Raw genomic sequence first — 21,480 nt, 5'->3', positions numbered from 1 at the left:
CCCATGGAACATTGCTGCTTCCTGGCCTGGTTCATCCTGTGTCTTGGAGGCCCCTATGCTGCATGTGATTAGCAGATAATTAGCACTTCTTAATTAATTTCTTCAACACAAGCCAACAGCTCCTTACCTACTCTCTTCCTAATCTGGTTTAGTACCAGTTGAGTCGCTACTCAACTGAGTGGATCAGGTGGAAATGTGTTTTTCCCTTGGGACGTTTCCAGGCTGTCTGACCCCTCTGGCCCTAATGAGTTGCTGCCAGGCAAGGACAAGGGGACATGGCTGAGTGCAAGGGATGGCCAACTGCACCTCTGGCCACAATCTCAGGAGAGCTCCTTGCCTCCGAAGATTGATTTGGAGCAATGGGCTTATCCCAGGATTACCCAGAACTTGAGATATTCAGTGTCAGTAGCTGGTTCCCACAGTTGAAGCATCTGTATCTGGTCATTTAATTGGAAAAATAAACTCTGGGTTTTGGCCAAAACAATATCCCATGTAGGGAGTGGTCACAGTGGCAGGACTGCAGTAGGATGGGTGAAACAGCATTGGCTCGAGTGAAAGTCATCCTGCAGAAGGTTTGAAAAACATTTCTGCAGATAGATCCAAGCCACTTGCCCGCCTTTGGCTGGAGGTCTGACCAGGTCAGGAGCACTTGGGAAAAAGCAGGTCAGTCAGGATGCTCAGCAAGTTGCAAAATATGTCACCAACGTGGAGTGGGACCCAACCATAACTGTGGGGGAGAAACCTCAGATTTGGAGCAGGGGTGCTCAGTGGCAGTGAGGCACCCCATGACCAGCTAAGGTTGGGGCTGTCATGGGGCACGTTTGTTGTTTGCTTACGTGAGAGGCATTAGAGGAAATGATTTGGGGACCTGTGGACAGCCTCTGTAGCCTTCAGAATTTTCTGAAGGAAGGTCTGGCCACCTATGAGGGCTGGCAGGTTCTAAGGGTCTCTTTATCGTATGACCAGGGAGGCAGCATGTCCTGCTCTGTTACACTCTTCCAAGGGTGTTCCCCCAGCCCATGGCTCTCTGCAGGACTGAGGGCTCTAGGAGAGCAAAGCCTTGCATGTGGGCAGCCGCTGTTGGGGGACTCTGGTGTCAGGGGCTTTGCTTTTTTGGGGATCAGCAGCACCTGCCAGGTTCTGACAAAAGCTCAGCACTGCCTTGGCCTCATTCTGGCCCCAAAATAGGGCTGGTTGGGCCAAGATCAACACCCACCTGGCAGGCACTGTGCTCTGAGGTCACTGCTTGGGGAAGAGGCCGTCTTGGCGTCTGCTGGCTCCTTCTCCCTTATGCCGGGAGCAGCAGCAGCAGCAGGGAATGGCCACGTCGCTCTCTCTGTTGGAGACAGGCAGCAACAGCCAGCCCAGCTCCCTCTCAAGCTCCAGGCTTTGCACAGCAGGCAGTGAGGGTGATTGGTATCCTCTCGCTGGGATGTGAGGTTTGGTGGGGAATCCCATGGGGGTACAGCAAGGGACTCATCCCCGAGCTTTGCATTTGCACCCTTCCCTTTGGGGAGAAGCCTGGGGACACCATGGAGGGGCTCAGCTCCTGCACAGACCCGGGCACGTTGGTTGTCATCAGGGCCCCATAGTGATGCTCCAGAGGGTTTGGTTTTCTCATTATGGTTCAACATGGCAACAGCAGTTCTCGGCGCCGGTGGCTGAGGCTCCACTCCCAAGCAGGGAGTGTCGTAGGGCACCTCCTGTTTGCGTCCCGTGCTCCTCCCAATGTTTGGGATCAGCCCCCTCAACACTCAGCTGCGAGTAGAGGGATCCTGGCCAAAATGAAGGGCCCTTTCCCTGCCTCCGGCCCAACTGTTCCTTTGGCTCTTGCAAGGAGCAAATGGAGCTTTGCCAGGTTCCCTTAATGTGCTTGGTCAGCCTCATTCCCCCGACCTCCTTCCCAAATTTGCTGTCTCCCAGCACTGCAAAAGAGGTCCCTTTGTGGGTGCCCCATACAGCAGCTCTGAGTTCTTTGCTGCTCTGTCTTCTGCAGCCCTGAAAAGTCAGACAAGTTCAAGCTGCAAATAATTTATTAAAACCAGATGTGCTCACTTGGAGCTGCCATGAGGAATTTCAGGGCGCTCCAGCCTTGTGAAGAGCAGCGCTGAGATCCTGGCCTTCCGCTGCGGGGGCGAGACAAGGCTGGGGGCTGCCCAAAGAGCAGTGCTGCCTTCTGAGCCTGTTGCCTCTCCTTCCTGCCTAGCCTCCCCTGGAGGGCTCCTGGAAAGGGGCAGAGAGAGAATTCCAGCCATTTACAAGAAATTTTCCTTTTAGAAAAACACTTGCTCTGCATGACTCAAGAGCAAATTGGCAGAACTGGCCTGCAGAGTGGGGAGGGAAAGCAGCTGGAGAGTAGTGGAGAACAGTACATCCTGAACAGCATCTTCCTCCTGCCAGAAGTGGGTATAAGACCACAGAGCAGAGATCTTAACCCTGTTCCCTGGCCCTTTGCAGCAAGAGCAGCATGGTCCAGTTGGCCCTGAGTGCTTCATTTCCACCTCTGCCACTGCCTTACCTCATAGCCACGGGCACGTTCTCTTCCACTTCTATCCCTCACCAGTTCCTTTAGCCTAGGGGGGTTTTGGCATCAATCCCAGCCAGTCTCCTGGGTTTGGGTGTGAGTGTGTGGTTTTTCAGGATTAGTAGGAGCTGGGATGAGCCAATGCTGAACAAAGCAGGTCTGGAGTCCTGATCCTGATGTGGAGCTGAGCCAAGAGCAAGGCGGTTGCCGACAGGGCAGCGCGTGCTCGCGGTTCTTATGCAGCCGGAGCTTTCAGTCGGGAGAGGACAGGGCTGAGCAGAGCTCTGCATTTTTTTCTTCCCCTGAATGCAAAGCAGAGCCAATCACCTTGTAACTTTGCTGCTGGTGTTCCTCAGGGCAGCCCAGGGGGGAATGGGAGATCTGGCCTGAACATGAGGCTAGATCTCCCTGTCTTCATCTTGCTGCTGCTCACAGCAGCCCTGCATTTTTTTCTTAATTCCTGTGTTTTTATCTCCATCCCAGTATTTTAACTCCATTTGGACCGTGGCACTGCTCTGCACCATCCCTGCAGCCCAAGCAGGGAGGATGGGAAAGCAGCTCCTGGCCAGGGCAGCCTGGGGGCTGCTGAGGCTCATCCTACACTAGCGGGGCAGATGGTGGATAACCTCTATTTTCAGGCTTTCCTGAATCAGCTGAAAGCACTTCAGCCACCCCTTCACTGAATGTGTTTGGAAATGAGTAGCAACAGAGTGAGTGAAACACAAGCTGCAGCTGAAGGTGGAGGGAGAAAAAGACTGCAGTAACTCATCCCAGGAGGAGATCCAGGCTGGGAGCACAGAGGAGCAGGGAACAGCACACAGGGCTGATGGTAGCATGAGCTCTGTCATGAGCATGAGCACATGCCAGCAGCTTCTCCTGGCCTTCACACCCCCATGCAGCTACAGCATGGAATGGGGGTGTGTCTCAGCCCGCTCCCAGAACAGACAATAGTGTCCTTGTGGCCAAGAGCCTGCTCCTGGGTGTGAATGTAGCGAGGGGAGGCAGAGCTGCTCTCCGTTTGTTTGGCCTTTTGCCCCCACCCAGAGTGATGGGCAGGGGGCACCCAGCTGCCCCTGAGGGCAGCACTGGGGCCAGGGAGAAGCAGAGACCACAGGGAGAGCCATGTGCAGCCGTGGAAAATCAGTCTTGGTGCAAAGATGCATGAACATGTGGTAGCAAAGCTTAGGTCCAGGCTCACTGGGTGCCAGGGTTGTGCCTAATTATGCTCCCACACACTCCAGTCTCCTGTTCTCCTCCAAGCTGTGAGTAGGAAGGTTTCGTTTAAGGCTGCTTGAGCCAAGCTTGCGTAGCACCCATAAAACAGCATCCTCCAGCAGCAGATCCCAGGCAGACAGTGGCAGCGGTTGCAGAGCTCACACTGTGGGTTTGCCAGGTCACAAAATAAATTGGGACTGGCCCATTTCGTAGAGGGAAGCTCATTTATAGCATGACTCCCAAATGCGAATGCAGGAGGCAAAGCATCCAGCGAGGCAGCCCCTTGGTGAATCTTGATCCTGAAGGTGTCAAGGTGTGTCCCTGCACGTGCCTACCCACTGCAGGACAATGATGATGCTGCTGATGCTACTGAAACATCATTGCTGCCTCTCCTGGCCCAAATTTGTCACATCATCTGAACTGGAACAGGGGGCTGGAAATGATCAATTGCAGCAGCAGGGAGGGAGCCAAACTCGCACAGTGTTTGGTTTCACTTGCACTCACTGAGTTTGACTTCAGGCACAGTGAAGGTCAGGTCAGGTTTGCAGAGTAACCTGGGGCCTGGTGACTGTTCATCTGAGGAAGCAGCCCTGGCTCCTGGGGGATGCCTGGGGATGGTCAGCACATGCCTGTGGAGGAGCAACAGAGTGAGTTGGGCCCCAGCACTCCCCACTCCAGATACAAACAGACTCAACATCTTCAGCTGCCACCATCCTTTTAAATTTTCTGTTGTGTATTTTTGTAAAGCTGACAAAGCCCAGCCCCAAGAAATTAAAGGAGCTGAGTTTCATCACTGCTCAGGGTGGTTATTGTGGGTGACTGACAGGGGAGATTTGAGTGTCCATGTGTTGGGGAGTGGATGGGGGATTGTGACCCACAGATTATCATAAAGAGAAAAGGTGTTTTTTTGTGTCCTCAACTTATATGGCTTCTAAAGGGCAGGCGCTATTCTACAGGAAATGAGGGACAAATCCACCTCAGCTTTCTAATTTATGTTCCAGGACAAGATCAATATCAGTAATTAGGTGACTCGATAATTTTCAGCGATTCCCCCTCTGATGCAGAGATCTCACTGCTCTGAGCTATGGAATACACCCTTCCTCCATCTTCCCTCATCCTGTCTCGTGTCATCTCTGTGCAGCCACTGCAAGAGAGCTCATGCCAATACCAAGAGCAGAAAAACAGTAAAAGCCAAGCAAATCAGTTTCTTAAAACTTATTTTAATATCCATATCTCATCTGTTGGGTAGAGCCAAAACAGTCTGGCCTGGTTTAAGTTACAAATTCTTCATACACTTTAAGTAAATGAACAGTGTGGCAATAGGGTCTGTTATTGGAAGTGAAACCCATCTTAACAAGGGAAGTGTTGCAGCCAGAATTCTACCAGGGTTCTTCCCTGCTATCAGCCCCAAAAAGCCGTCACTGTCCCCTGGCCCTGAATGGGTGTCGCACAGCAGGAATAAATGCTTTTGACACAAAACTAATCACACCCACAGAGATGCACACACTGGATGGCCAAGAAACAATGGGACCAGGATAGAAAAAAACCCTTTTAGAATTCTCCCCAATGTGGACAGATACCAAATCACCAGTTTCGGCAAATGGGATGAAGCACCAACCCTGATTTCTCCTGACAGAGGCTTAATAAACATTTCGAAGCTCCTTGCTGAACAATTAACTTCTGGCTTAGAGCAGCAGGCATGGAAAGGGCTAAGAGAGGATGGCTGAGGATTTAAAGATGCAGTATTTTTGTTCTTTGTATAAAACACTACAGCAGTTTAGACACCACCCTAAATGCAGCTGCAAGGGAGTAAATCCAATTAAAAGCCCAAGAGTCACTACAAAAATAGTAAGAAAAATCAAAGCAGCAGTTCTCCACTTCCCTGGCCTGTTGCTTAACTCCAACAGACTGCTCCATTTCTCAGTTAACAAGTTCCTGATCAGGTTTAAGCACAGTATTTGCAGATGATGGCTTACAATAAGGCGGACAAGTGGCAGTTCTGAGTGCATGATGGAGAACAGCACTTGCCAGGAGATGCCAGTGGGGTAACAGAACCACCCAAACAGCCCACAGGCCACAGGCTGCCACAGCTGTGGGTACAATCCTGGAGCTGTCCCACAAAGGATCCCCCAGCCCACAGTGGTGCAGGGACTGGGTTGGGAAGTGTGCACAGGGTGGTTTGTTTTTTAACCAGCATCCTGAATTGCAGTAGTGCAGGGCTCGTCTCCCCCCCGGGACAAACCCTGCTCCTTGACACTGCATCTTTAAATATTTCTGGCTAAGAACTCCCGCCACATGTTAGGAGCACTCCAACCTGGCTGCCACATGTTCAATTGCTGCGCTTTTTGTATTTTCAGTTTTCCTTCTATGTGGGAGGGAAAAGGAAGCAGAGTGGGAGGCTCCTGCTACACAGCAGGCAGATCCAGCTGAAGGTACAAGACCCCTCCACACAGATTACAGGAGGGAGACAATAATTAGGGTGTTTGCTCCTTTCAAGAACATTATCTCATTCCCTGCCACCTGAAATCGGATGCAGTGATGGCAGCAAGTTTCATGAGTCAGCAAGCTTGAAAACTGTTGAGGGAGGATAGGAAGCTTTGCTGCCAAGTCACCCAACAGAGAGGAGCAGACAAGGCTTCAGCTTCAGAACACTCTAACATGAACAAGAGCAATAAAGAGCTGTGTGGGCACAGATCACACCTGTGACACCTGAGCCATGCTTCAATCCCCATTTGCTCTCTGCCTGCCAGCCAAGATCAGGCTCACAAGTGTGGAAAGCAATGTGAGCATGATGGACTGGGTCTGCAAAACCAGCAGCACTTCAACACATTAAAACAGTGCAACCGTTGGGAGAGCAATGAAGCAGCAGCTGAGACCTTGTGGCAGCCTGAGCTGTGATCCACTCTGATCACAGAGTGACGCAGGCCTGTCCTCCTAGGGCTTCACCACCCTCCTGAGAAGGTGAATCATTCCTAAGAGGCTGTCCCAAAGGAGCAGAAAGCTGCACCAGCTGCAGAATGGACACTGCCACATACCTGCTAATACGGGTTTCACTAAGACCAGAAAACTGTTTTCTTCCAAAAAAATGTTATTTTAAAAAAATTGAAATTAATTAGGGGTAAAACACTAACTCTAGTGCCATGAACAGGCAGGATCAACTTTTTTCCCCTCCAAAGGGCAAAGAGTCATATACCATCCCCAGCTGAACCTTGGTGCTTCGAGCTTTTCAAGGAGATGTTACCTAAACTTTATTAAAAGAAAAAGAACAATGTTTAAATATCAACACTGGACTAGCCCAGTCTTTTTTCCAAAGTCCACATTCTTCATATGAAGCACACACGGCGTCCTGGATTCCCCAAGGCTGCATGTTCAGAAGTTCACAGTACATGGAACCATGTCTTTTTGTTTTTTTTTTCTTGAGTTTCCCCTCCTTGCTCAGAGCAGCCACCCTTTTGTGGTCACTGACTGGACAAACCTCAAGCCATCTCCTATCCATATGGCTCGGCCTAGATGCTGAAGGCTTTCTTGATGAGAGTTGATGTTGTCATGCTCTATGGATGGAAAAAAGCAAGAGAAAAAAGCACCTGGTACAGGTTTCTTGAGACCCTTGTGGATTCCTCTGTTCCAAAGGTGTTTCTGAAAGTCTTTTTGCCGGTTTCTCAAGCAGTTTTTGGCCTACTATTCTGTCTCAGTTTGAAGAGCTGTTATTGGATGATCCAGAGGTTGATGCAATTGCAGCTCCAGCTGGGCTGCTTGTGGATACAGATTTGCGGATGTGAGGCAGCAAGTAGGGGTCACAGGCCAGCTGCTGGACATCTATCCTGTCCTCCTTCCGATAGGCCAGACACCGCCTGATGAACGCCTGCAGCACCCCAAAGCCAAAGCAAGAATTAGTTTCTATGACAGAAACAGGAAGCTTTTGATTCTTTGGGAGTGGGGACAATGTGACAACCTCAGTGCCAAAATTCCTTCCCTAGACACAGCCCAGCTCCCACACTAAATCTCATTTTGGACCAGGAGAAGCATGGGCAGAGGCACCCAGTGTTCAGTGCTCGGCCTGACAGCTGCAGTAATCATGGAATCACAGAATGGTTTGGATTGGAAGGACCTTATAGCTCATGTCATTCCAACCTCCCTGCCATGGGCAGGGACACCTTTCACTAGACCAGGCTGCTCAGAGCTCCATCCAGCCTGGCCTTGAACACCTCCAAGGATGGGACATGCAAAGCCACTGATGACTGTGTGATAGGTGAGCATTAAACACAGAACTCCTGCTGGCTTTATGAAAATCAGCAGGCTGGAACTGCCTGTGCTGCCTGAACCTCAAGCAGATTTACCTTTGCTTCTGGTGTGACTACTGGTTTTGGAGGGAATTGCACCTCAGTAGCTTTCAGGATTGTGTTCTCCTGCAAGATGTCCTGTTGTGACTGGTTGTGACCGAAGGGCTTCCAAAGGAAAGAAAAAAGTCGTTAAAGGTTGGTGACAGGCATAAAAATCCCACAGCTCTACTGTTTATCATCACCTGACATCAGCATTTTTCCAGGCAAGCAGCCCACAGCTGCTGGGAAGGTGCTGCGGATACCAGAGGACCAGGACACATTGCTCCCATGCTCAAATGAACAAAAGGGATCAAGCTGGAACATGCCTGGCTTGCCCAGTAGGGATCTCCACCTGCTTCCAGACCTTGTGAGTCTGTTAGACCATTGCCATCCACCTGAGCTAGCAGAGATTCACCCACTCATCTCTGCTGGGCTGGTTCCATGTGTCTGACTGACAGCACCAAGCAGCACGTGTGTCAGCCCCAGCTTTCACAACATTTAGTTACCAGGGACTCCTGAAAACAAGAGCCCATGGACTCCTTTCCCTTCTCCATCCTATCTTCCCTGTTGTCATAAAGCTGACAAATCACCTTTTCCTGATCCACGCTTTTTTCCCTTCCAAAAAAGTCATCCTAAAAACTCCTAAAGTGGGTCTACTTCCCACCCCCACCCCATAGCACTTGCAGCCGTCAAGACCAACAAAGACTCAGGGCATGGAAAGTGTCACAGACAAGACCAGACCAAAAACCTCAGATGATGAATGACACACCTGTCCTGCCCAAAGCAGCCTCAGTGGGGACATGCCCGGTGGAAAGGGATGTTCTGCAGAATGTCTTTTCTGAAGGAAATGCTAAAGGTAGAGCACAACACAGCCTAGTCTATGCTCCCCACTTCCATTAGCATGCACTCTGCCCTGAAACTGATGGCAAGGAGACAAGGGAGCACATTCTGAGTCTGTGGAGAAGGAAGCAGAAGCCTGGGTTGCCTCCCAAAAGGTTTGGGAAACACCACTAAGAAAAGAAATTAAACACCTTCTTACCTTTCTGCCATATAGACACTGATAGAAGATGACTCCCACTGACCAGACATCAACTTTATTTGAAATCTTTGGAGGCTCTTTCCCAACCACAAAACACTCTGGTGGTAAATACCTGATTAGAAGGAAGTGTTAAGAAGTTATGAGCAGCAGCTTCAAGTATTATCTATGATTTCCTTTGGAACAGAAAATTCTATGATCAGATACTGGCTTGGGACTCAAGGGTCCCATTTCATTCCTGTGCATCTCTGGGCCAAGATCACCAATGCCTACTCCTTCTGGGAACAGTGATCCCAAGGACTCTCCAGACGCTTGTGTTCTGAGCTAGTCAGCACAGTCAGTTTCTTTTCACCAGAGCACGTAAAACAAGCCCCATTCTCTTTTACCTTCAGAACTTGTATTTGCTGTTGAAAGGGCTTGGCCAATAATTCCACAATGAAAAGCACACAGCCAAAATACATATTTCTAGAAGCACAACCCCATATGCCATGCCCCAGTTAAAGACGCTCAGCTTCACTCAGGGTACAGCTAGTTTAATTTTTAGGAACAAAACAAAGCTGTACAACACAGAATGGCCCAACAAATTTTCTGTTGCCCATGGTGACAGTTTGCAGCTTGGGTGCCATCTAAGAATCACACTCGGTGGCACTCACCAAGTGTCTGCTCTCAGCCAAGGGTGATACAGTGACACTTGGCACAGAAGATAAAGAATTGCTGAAAACATGACATTCAAATGAACAGACAACACCATGAGATTTACGTGTTTTTCGAGAGCTAGTTAGGGATCTTCACCTCCTAATTTCAGAAGAATACTCTTTATCTCCCTGATGCACCTGAATTTTCAAATAGGTACAGTATTTCCCTTGTTCTTGCTTAAGATGCGAGATGGAGCCACTCTGGATTGTGAAAGAGCAGCCAAGCCTCACTCCAGAGCTCGCTATCTCAGCAGCTTTTCATCAGCCTTTTGAATATGAGCTGGTTTTCAAACACTGACCTGTTGAACAGTAAAAAGCTGCCAGCCTCAAAAAGAGCCATGTGACAACAAAAGCAGTTGCCAGGGTCCCAAACCTCCAGTGTGTCAAGCTAATAGCAGCACACACAGAGCTGACACACTTCCAAAGCTGTTTATAAACTGCTCTTGATCTTAACTTGCAAGTGCCCCAGGCATTGCTTACCAGTAAGTACCAGCCCCCTGCGATGTCAGCTCCATGCCATCAACTGAGTTGTAGCTGTCATCGTCCATGATTTTGGAAAGTCCAAAATCTGTGATTTTTATCTCTCCACATGCAGTACCATTGACTAGAAGAATGTTACCTAGAGAGAGGAAGGAAACAACCCTTAGGATACACATTTATCAAGAATAAAATTGCATTGAGCTCTGCATAATGACAAAGGACCTACAGTGAGCTGCACCAGATGTTTTAACTCTCAAAATCCTGAACTTCAGAGACAACTCGGGGACTACCAAGTGCTAGAGCTGATCTGCTCGTCTTGAATGACCTAAGTGACCTCATATTGCTTGGAGCCTTCAGATCCTGAGCCCTGTTAGCCAAATGAACTTCAAGCCCAGGCTTTGACCCCTCCCAAAGATCTTGTTGGAAGGGCAGGTCAAAAAGGAGGATTAAGGAGAGAAGTACACATACACAGTTATGACTCATTCTGCCCGTAAGTTTTGACTTGCCCTGTCTTCTCAACATGCCAGAAATTTTCTCCTTCCTGACAGTGACTTTCTAAGCTCAAAAAGGACAACTACTGCTTAGGCAAGAGTCTTTTATAAACCCATCAAGAAGTCAGATCATCACTGTTTTTCTCCAAGCCTACAATAAAGTAGCAAAACTGTGTGTGATGGCAGCAGATGAATCACAGCTCTAGGCAGCTGCAGGCAGAACCCAGACAACTTGGGAACAGCCGGGGAGGAAACGGGGTCACTACAACCAGTGCAACAGCACCATCTCCCGTACACATTCCTCATGCTGATGCAACAAACCACATCACAAACCAGTTACACAATGCTGATGAGGTGCCACCAGTACAGGGAGACAAGCTAGGGATAATTCATCCATCTCTTTGGGTAGCTTACTGGATTAGGAAAAAAGCTATGTAGCTAATATGCATCATTGCAAAATGAAGCATTTCCATTTTCTCCCTTGTGGCTCTGCCCCAGCAGTAAAAGGGAAATACACAACACCATTTGGGGAGGATCTTCTCCCCAGCAGATGTAACTGAATTAACTCAAAGGCAAACCTGAGCCGTCTGACTGTGCATCCTCAGCTTTGGGAGCTGACACACAATATGAAAAAACAAACATTTCAAAATTAGCTTCTGCCATCAAATTCTCAGCCAGATGATTACAGAAAGAATAAGCCAGAAGAATGGGAACATGAAGCACACCAGTAATTGTGGGAGACTTTATGAAGCAATAACAAGCTCTTGAAGCGGAATACAAGCAGGACATTAAGAAAACTAACAGAGCCACTTGGTGGTTCAAGGTCTCATTCTTGAAAATGTTACATCTCCTTGTTTTACACGTTACTCCTCCTTGTTTTATGTTGCAATTCTGGCAGAAAACATCCTTTACACATTTTCCAAAGGTTCTATGCATTTTACATTTTTTTTCTTGCTGCAAGTTAGCATTCCCAGACAGCCCTGTCTTCTTTCTGCTGCTTGAACAAAGGAAACTGCCTCATATTATCTGTAACCCATTACATTTCCTTAGCATCCTTAAGCATGCCAGCACAGCATACCTGGTTTAAGGTCATAGTGTATGATGGGAGGTTTGATTTCATTTAAGTATTTTAAAGCATTCACAATCTGCATGATAATGGATCGTGCCTCTTTCTCCGACATTAGCTTGTGCTGTTTCAGGTAGAAGTCCAGATCATTCCCCTCACAGTATTCTAACACTGTACAAAACCTGAAAGAAAAACAGGAGTTGTTGCAATTAAGGCACCTGATATAAACCAGAACACTGTTACTGCTTGTCTGTAACTCACCCATTTGGCCAATATATTAATTTAAGAGTCCTTCAGCCTATGAATCCCTTTCTAAAAGTAAGCTACCAGGAGCACAGGCCTCAATGCTCAACAGTACAAAGGTCCAAGATTCCCCATAGAAGACCCAGAGGCTGAAAGCAGTGCCAGCTGTGGGATTTGCCCAGGGTCAAGAGCAGGATTTACCAGTAAAGCACCACATCTGACAGAATACACCACATTAGTTTGTGAGCTGAAGTCTCCAGAAGATCAGCGTATGCTGTAACTACACCTTGGTTATCTCTGCAGTAAAGTCTAACATTGGTGTGGACACCTTCTGGACTTTCCTGAAAAAGTTTTAAATACTTTGTCTTTAGTGAATTGGTCAAAACGATGGGAAAGGACAGAGCAACACAACTTACGAGTCAGTATCCAGTGAGAAGTAGTCATATAGTTTAACTATTCGAGGGTGATCCAGTTCTTTGTGAATTCTGTACTCTCTACATGCATGTCTGAAAACAGCAAAGTCTGAGCATTAGTCATACAAGTGACTTAATTCTAATTTTTCCAGATAGTGAATCCAGACACACCAGACAGCATCCAGCCTCAATCAAACCCATGCACGTTCCTCAGACAGCTTCAGACAAATCAAGTGAAGGAGGAACTGCACAGAACAGCTCTTAGGAACCACAAAACCCCAGTGCAGCTCCAACCCTGGCAATGCTACAAAATAACTCATCTTGATTAATGGTACTGCTTGCCAAAATAGAATAGCCTCATAAATCCTCAAGAGATTCAAGACAGCTGAATACAAAAATCAGCAAGTTCTAGAATTCCATGATGCTTAGCAGCCTGATTTCCAGGCTTCAAATTCAGCTTAATTTGTCCCAGTGACTTGTTGGGGAATTAAGAACATAGCTTTATCTTGGATAAGGCTTGGCTGTTACTCTACAGAGTTATCTAACCCATGGCATTAGGGAGCAAGAGTTACCAACAGCAAAAAGCTTCCAGTAAAGAATTTCTTCCTAAGAACAAATTAATTTATTTTAACCCTGCTCTCTTTCAGGCTGAAGCCATTCCTCCTTTGTGCTGTTACTCCAGGTCCTTGTAAATAAGTTTATTTTCATCTTTCTTGCAGGCTCCCTTCAGGTAGTGGAAAGTCACAATTATGATCACTTATTCTAGGAAACAAAGAGAAGGGGGAGGCTTCCAGAGAGCACAATGCAGGTGTGTACCTGAAAGATGGGGAGGAAAAACTATTTCCCATGGAATTGCTTGAAGATTTCAGAGAGAAGCCACTTCAGCACTTTTCTCACAGAGCACTGATGCTTTAAAATGCAGAGGCACAGGGCTTATACAAAACTTTGCGTGCATATGCACATATTTAAAGTATTTCTAATCTGACCAGAACTTTTGCAAGTAGCTATTGGGATAGAAAGTGGCTTTTGAAATGCAGCAAAGATAGGAAAAAAATTGGCAGCCTGTTCACAGGCACTGGATAACCAAATGCAGGAGGAATTGGGAACGTTGCTGGCTGCTTTACAAACTCACTCACTTGTGATAGTTTTCTTTCTTCTCATCCCTCCAGTTTTTATTTAACTGGTGTATTTTCACAGCTACATATCTCTGTTCTGTTAAATCAAATGCCTGCAGAGAGAAGAGCTGAAAATCAGTAGGAATCACAGTCTGAAGTTAATACTGCAAAAGCAGACAAGCTCTAACAAACCAATATCCCCACCCAGGAAATCAGCATTAAAACAGTGAGGGAAAAGCAAACTCACATTTTCATTTGATAAGTTGCACTAATGAATTCAAGCAACTTTGAAAACAACTGAATATTCTGCACTTTGATCTGACCTTCCCCATGGGATCTAACTCACACTGCATTGATTTTGGCATTTTACTATCAGAGTTGCAAAAGGACCAGGAAGACTAAATTACCAAAATATAGAAAGTTTTTATACTGGGAAAGACCCTGCTATTATTCCCCCAAGTCCAAAATTCATTTTCTACACTTCGGTTAGTAAAAAAGAACCCTCAAAATACAGAAGATTTTTCAATGCTTCGTTTCACACTGGTAGCTCAGCTCTCCAACTTAAAACATAATGTTTCAGCACATGTAAAAACTGGAGAATTCAAGAATTCAGCAGAGCTGTGTGATCCTGTGCTTTATCCTTCCCTCCACTTCTTTATTATTTAAACAGTCCTTAAAGAATGGACCTCTGAAAATGCACTCATGGAGCAATGCAGAAATCTTCTACCTTGCCTGAGAGCAGCAATAATAATATAATGATTTCCAGGCCAGGACAAAATGTTGTGGTAAGCAAACAGGCATAATGTGTGTTCATCTCAAAAGTTGTCTACTTAATTTCTAATGCTTAACAGATTGGCCAAGAGGAAGGGCAAAGCACTTCTTTGTTTTAATAACAGTTACAACTCTTAAGAGCAGGCAGGTAGGAAACACTCATGCCCTCTTGCTTTCATCTGTGGAACCAAAACTTTCTGTTTAGTCAGCAAAGCAGTTCAAAGTACTTAGACACAGCTCACACTTTTCCCCTCCATGTGAGCAGTCTAGTCCCCTTAGTTTAGGTTCTTATTTTTGTGCTGCATCAAAACAATAAAGCACCATGAAGTTTCCAATATTTGCACTGGCACAATTATTTCCATTCTAGCCAAATTCAACATGAATTCCAAACTTCTGAGTACAAATGGGGTATACTGAGAAGTGGAATAGCTCGAAGTGTAATAGTCAAATAACAAGCACCAAAGTATCCCAGGTCTTGGCTGTTAAGAGTGTTGACACCAGGAATTCTCAGCTCTAAGGAATTCCCAAAACTACACAAACACACACACACTGCCCCCAGTCTGCTATTTCAGAGGGTGAAATGAAGGCACAAGAAAAAGAGACACAAGAGCCTTATACCCTCAGGAAGTACAGGCTTTGCTCTTATTATTGGAGCTATTTTCACTTATTTACAGAGATGTTCAGACTTGATGTGCCATCTCAGTAAGGCTTAGCCACTGCAGGTACTTGTGCATAGCATTTGAAGAAACAAGTGGTTTGCTTCTCTGTCCTAACAAAAATTGAAGACTTGGTGCAACACTTTCTGACACTCATTTCAAGGAAATTTGACCCCTGAGGACAAGGCGAGCACCTGAAAATCTCAACTCTGATGTCTAATACAAGCCAGATGCACCATGAGTTTTGTACCCCTTTCTTCCCTCCATAACTTGTACAGCATTGAGAAAGCAAGTGTAAAAACTCTGCTTCCTGCAGATCCAGATTACGCCAGATTGCCATTTCCAAGTTACCTTATATACTTCACTGAAGCCACCTCTACCCAGAAGATGTAGCAACAAATATCTATCATTTAGCGTTGGATGGTCTTTAAATCTGGTAAGAAAGACACAGTGTAAGAAGACAGAAACAATGACCTCCTCTGCACAATAAATTACAGCTACTGCACAGCTAAGAAATTATGTTTTCACTTTCAGACAGACAAATATAATTGTGTTAATGACTGACAAATTTGATGCTATTTGATACTCTGCACTAATGAAAGACTATTTAAGGATACCTTGATGAATGTGGAAGCCTGTCTTACATGAACTTAAAGCTATACCTGTACCACCCCACAATGAAGTGACTATTGAGTTATAAAACCAATTTAAAAAGGATTACCTAAGAGATTATGAAAAGATTGTTTCTCGTTATGAAAAGAACAAATAAAAAATTACTTTAAGTTCTTATCCCTGAATCCTATGTGCTTACTGTGAATTATCTTCATTGTGTATCCTTTTCAATTCCCTGATGTGCAGATTTCTAACCCTCTCTAGTCGTTCCAGTTCTGCCTGGATCTCAGCTTCTTCCTGCACAAGGAAAAACCAAAAGGAAAACACAACACTCTGTAAGATACTGCAGCTAGTGTTTCCACCTGACTTATGGAAACACAAATGGAATTCCACTTTTGAAGAGGTTATTAGCATAAAACGCATCTGGGAGATCAGAGAGATGGTCAGAGTCAATTTGCAGTCATGTGGCGAGTAACAGGAATGGAAACTGACTGGGCAGTTCTATTCACACCTACACAGACAGGAGGAGACATATCTTTACACCTCCTTGTTTATAACAGTTTCTGTAATTAAGAAGTCTTGTGGCTCTGGTCTTGCTCTTTCCCCACAGAAGTGCCATGCAGCTGTTTTTGAAGGAATTTCAGTTCTGGTCGGACAAGAGAAAGAAGACAACCCACAGCAGCTTGAGCAGGGATGTCAAGATGACATATGGGATGGGGCAGCATCTGGACAGGATGGGAAGTGTGAGAGAATGACATTATATTCTACTAGTGATAACTGCTCAAACAGGTCAGAGTGTTCCTCAATGCCACGTGGGAGTTCTGACATAGTGTTTGTCTAGCTGAAAGTTCTGGTGCCCTCAAAAATTACGCGAGAATTCGCATCATTGTGGCCAGGGCTGCAAATCTCAATTCAAACATGCTCCCTGAGCAGTTCAATTTGTGTATGTGACTCAGGGGACACTGTTACCCATCTGTCTTGTGACTCTGCTCCTTTCCTTTCCAACTAGTTCTATTATTAGACATAAAGAATGAGCCAGTTTCCAAAAGTGGAGAAGGGTAAGCACAGCTTCAGACAATGCCACGATCCCAACACATTACTTCATTTTCTATTAAGGTCCATTTCCAAATGGATTCCTCCATTCCAGGGTGGCAATGTTATGCCATGATAGATGGACCTGCAGTTAATCCCCTGGAGCAATATGGGACCTGTAGAGCCAGCATGCCAGCAGCATTCTCTTGCCTGTGTCATTTCTCTTTGTTCCCAGGTCAATAAAGCATAATGGGCAGACTGTCAGCAGATTCTGGGTGAGCAGTAACCTTTCCTCTCCACAGAAAATAACAAGGAGTACAGACACATTAATGAAGCCTTGCATTCAGCTTGTGTGTCAAGGTTACAGGAAAAAAACTAAATGCAGAGCTCGAGCAGCACCTGAGAAAGGAAGAGGCACTCCAGCAAGACATTTACTTCTTCTTTGGTTCATTTCCAAAAGAAAACTCCTTGACCTTAGCAAAGATCACACATAACCAGGAAATGGCAGAAGACATCTACATTTTTTCCCAATATTTCATCTGTTGAAGTGTTCCAAAAAACTTATTTATAGGTCACTGAAATCACTTTCAAGGTAACCAACAGCTTATCTAAATATAACCTCACCTGCAGGTACAGTTTCTACTGAGGCCAAGGTATTTGAGAACAAACGTGCAGTGCCGCTGCCTGAACAGGAATGGCTTGCAACAGCCCAAGAGATTTTATTGGAGTCATAACACTGGTTACTCAATATTGCAAAGAACTGAGCAAGTCAATGACTTGCATTTTTTTGCTGTGTTTTTATAATTTTCTTCCTTTGGTCCATTCCTTACTGTTCCCTCATGTTATACACATTCAGAGTCCACCACTAGACAGGTCACAGTGACAGAAGGTGTATCAAAAAAGTAGAATTTCTGCACGAAATCCTAACTGTAAGGACAGAGAAAGCTATTTATTGAAGCAAAGAACATCTTCTGTGAATATCACCGCCCCCAAAAAATTATTACAAAACTCTGGCTAATCCTTACAACTGCAAAACCCTCTTGATTATCAAACGAGTAGTGACCTCTACCAAGAAATGTTCTTGTTCTCAGAATACTGCACAAAAAGCCTTTGCTGCAATTAGTTCTTACCTTTTTAAGATGACCTAGTCGGAGTTTGAAGATTTCCTCCTGTTCATGGTATTCTGCTAATGTTAACCTGCATGAAAAAGGAAGACTCAACACATTAGGTTTCCAAACATCATAAAGTGAACAATCTACAGAATGCACATTGCCAGTGGAAGTAACAACTCCACAGAGTAGATCAACAGCCAGCACAAAAATTTTTAGATAAACTCTGCAACCTATATTTTTTAATAATCAGTCTAAAGGAGAACAAAACCTTAAACCTCAACAATATTCATTAATTTCAAATTCAAGTTCCTAATAACACCTATATAGGCTACTGACTGACTTTTAAAGAAGACAGCTAAACCATAATCTAAATATAGAAAAGCAAAGCCCAAATATTCCACATCTTATTTTTCTGTGTAAAGTTCACTTTACTAACTCACTTTCAAATTTTTCTTTAAAATAAATGCTGGATAATTCAATCCAGCTATTCACTCTGAGACTAGAAGCACACCTGGCCACACAGCCAGTGAACAGAGCAATGACCTGAGATTCAGAACTTTTTCCTGTTTCAGGTTCTGTCAAGTGGCTTCCAGGGAAACCTTTGGAAATTTACTTTATCATATTTTCAACCTCACATGTAGTTAGGAGAAGCAATGGGATAAGGTAAATAATCCCTATGTTATTGATAGTAAGTTATGTGCAAAATTTCTGCTCTAGGTGGGAGGTCAAAAGAAGTTTCATTTTGTTTTCAACCTCTTTTCCATGCCAAGCATGCTACGAAGGACAAGGCAAAGCCTTATACTAAAAGAGTGACAGAGCCCATCACTAGTGAAATGCAATGACACACTGAGGTCTTTAAGACTAGAAAAATTTATCACTATATTAACCATCTCATTACTATCAACAAGGAATTTGATAAAAGCATCATATGTGAACATAAAGCTATGACATGCTTATCAATTGCATCTGTTCACTCTGTAAACAAGACCTGCACGTGACAGCATACAAATATCTTCTTCTAAACCTAAATTGAGTTCAAAGCATATCCCAGGAGGATTTCTGCAATACCAATTATGCTCTACACAGTACTTTCACACAAGGTTAGTGCAGGAGGCCTCCAGAGCATCAACGCCTCAACTTCTTTCAAGGGGGGACTGAGTCCTAGGGTTGTGCAAGGAGACCTTACTCAGTAAATTGAGAGGTGAGAGCATTCAGCTCATCAAGCACTCATCTTGAAATGTCCAAACTTCCCTCTGTTGATAAGGCACAGAGTCCAGGTATTTGAAACAAGGCCTAAAGCAGTTGTTACCTGATAAATTTAATGAAAAACTCATAAGCCAATTTCCCTATGAAAGAATCTTGAGCAGAAGGAACTGCTTATTACAAATTAAAGATACATAAAAAACAAAGCCGGTACCAAAAATGGTCACATGTTGTCTCATTTCCTATAAAACTGCTGACGGCCCTGAGCTGGACTTGAGGATCCTTGGGAGTCCTCTCCAACTCAGGTTATTCTGTGATTCTATGATTCTAATTCACACACACAGCATGAATTTTATTGAGATTAGATAATCTAAAAGACCGTCCCAAGAGTTTAGGTCTTTGTGATTCTGTGATTCTTTGGTTGCTGTTGCTGTGTAAGGAATAAAGAGTAAACTGAATAAACCAGCAAAAAGGTTTGCACGTGTTTGTGCACAAATAACAAACACCATCAGTCTACTCATTAGGGCAGAGATGTAACAAGCACCACCAGGCTAACAATGCCCAAAATAGCTGTCTGTCACAGCAACCATAACAAAAATGAAGGGGGCTCTGAGACAAACACGGCCCTGTTTCACAGAAACATGCTAGAAACACCCTACACCTACCTCTAGCACAGCTGAAGGCTGCCCTAATGAATCTCAACCAGCCCCAGCGCAATAATCTTCCTGAATGAAATCTCTTTTCTCATTCACAGGCTAGAAAACTCATTTTGGAAGAGATTGTGTTTAAATTTCCATCACAGGACCTTCTTCTCCTTTTTAAGACACAGCAGCAACCATAAACCATAGAGGAACCAAAAATCAAAAAGGAACTTGGCTGTCTGTTTCTCATTCAACTTTTAGAAACATTTATATTTAAATTGCCTAAAAATCAGCCTCTGTAAGAGTTCAAAAACTGAAGGGAAAAGCCTCCCTCCAGAGGTCAAACTGGAGGGAAAAGCCTCCCTCCAGAGGTCATAAAATTTTGTTCCTGATACACCATGGTCCAACAAATGCACTTACTGGATAACTAATGATTAAGCAAGTAGTCAGTCAGTCCAGTTGCTACAGCTGACTTGCAAAAACACCAGTGTTTTCACATAAGCTACAACACTCCACATGAACCATATCCATACATATCCTGGCAAGCAGTTTTTAATCAAGTACATGACAAGAAGCTTTTCTAAACCACAAAAATATCACCCTAAAACATATCAGTGAAGAATGATACACCAGTAAGAAACAGAAAAAGCCTTGGGAGCCCAAGAGGCTTCCTAGCAGAGCATGGTAAAGCTGGATTATGCCAGGGCAGGCTCACAGCGCAAGCAGAAGCATCACAGACATGACCAGGATTCACCAGGAGCTGTGCTGCCACGTCTCCAGAATAAGGTATGCTACAGCTGCACCAGACTGCTGGAGAAAAAGAAGTCCACAAAAATGGGGAAAGCTCATCCTGCCCTTTGAAAGGGAAAGGTCACCACAGTGAATAGCAATATTTCAAAATATCCATGTAGAGACATTCCATTTGCTCCTCCCAGCTCAAACCTGGCAATAAAAAGGATGACTTTAAAGTTTTATCTAGTTCTTTTCAGGCTCCCTTGGCCAGAATGAGGGGGAAATGTCTCCAACCAACTTAGTTATTTGCAGAAAACACACAGTGCTCTCCAACACAACCCACCTAATCTGCAGGCACCTGTATCCCACTCTGGGGTCACAGCCCTGGAGCTGAGGGCACCCTGAACATCACGATTCACACATTTGTGTGCCATCTCTGCTGAGACTGTGAAGGCAGTGGGAGCTTTTGCTTCACATGTCCTTTTAAAGATTAAGACCAAGAATTCAAAGGGCTTCTGGAACTTTGAGGTCAAGTCAAGCCCAGGAGATTTAATAATGAAAAACGAAAAGTGTCAATGAGGGTTATGGTATTAGCCTACAGCAATAAAATTAAGTCTATAAAGGGAACTAGGAGAAGGCAGGGCTAAGTCTATGACTAAATGTATTTCCAACTCACAAAAGCTTCTCAAAAAATAATGTTCTAAAGTTCTTTCAAGTCCCAGCCTTACTCTAGAAGACTATCAAGTCTTTTGGAGCATCAGTAACTTCAAAAGAGGCAGGGGAAAAAAACCCAAAAACAAAACATGAGAAGAGTAGCATTTCCACCATCTCCCTGAGTTGCCTATGTGTGAAGAACTGTTTTGGAGAACAGTCCAATGCTCAATGCACTGTCTCTATCGAGGGCATCTTACTGCTTCAGCATGCCAAATAAATTGTATCAAAACCCTTAACTCAGAATTCTCCACAGTAAATATATAGAAGTTGAGGCTTCTAAATGTGTACAATTTTGTTTTCCTTAAAAAAAACCACCATGTATACCCTGATACTGATATCAATTCTGAACATACAACACTAAAGTGAGTGCCCACTTTTCAAACCTGACCACAACAGAATACTGAAAAAAT

The 21,480-nt window shown here is 44.9% G+C and overlaps 1 protein-coding gene across 6 annotated transcripts in view; it reads right to left on the bottom strand.

Annotated features, from left to right (window-relative positions):
• Window positions 1-4,939: 4,939 nt before the first annotated feature.
• Window positions 4,940-21,480, bottom strand: part of TLK2 (tousled like kinase 2) — a 63,102-nt gene continuing 46,561 nt past the window's right edge. For all 6 annotated transcript variants that reach the window (XM_054281692.1, XM_054281696.1, XM_054281697.1 and 3 more), the window contains 10 exons: window positions 17,799-17,865; window positions 15,836-15,933; window positions 15,376-15,457; window positions 13,619-13,710; window positions 12,486-12,575; window positions 11,839-12,008; window positions 10,270-10,408; window positions 9,098-9,209; window positions 8,077-8,184; window positions 4,940-7,601 (listed from right to left, as the gene is read on the bottom strand). In XM_054281692.1, coding sequence (XP_054137667.1) covers window positions 7,428-7,601; window positions 8,077-8,184; window positions 9,098-9,209; window positions 10,270-10,408; window positions 11,839-12,008; window positions 12,486-12,575; window positions 13,619-13,710; window positions 15,376-15,457; window positions 15,836-15,933; window positions 17,799-17,865 — 1,132 coding nt within the window. In that variant the 3' untranslated portion in view covers window positions 4,940-7,427. The remainder of the gene's footprint in view (window positions 7,602-8,076; window positions 8,185-9,097; window positions 9,210-10,269; window positions 10,409-11,838; window positions 12,009-12,485; window positions 12,576-13,618; window positions 13,711-15,375; window positions 15,458-15,835; window positions 15,934-17,798; window positions 17,866-21,480) is intronic.

This window comes from Melozone crissalis, unplaced genomic scaffold (assembly GCF_028551555.1).
Source record: "Melozone crissalis strain CALT ecotype California unplaced genomic scaffold, PUWL_Pcris_2 ptg000032l_1, whole genome shotgun sequence".
NCBI classification, from domain to species: Eukaryota; Metazoa; Chordata; class Aves; order Passeriformes; family Passerellidae; genus Melozone; species Melozone crissalis.
This window is presented reverse-complemented; position numbering and strand designations above follow the sequence as displayed.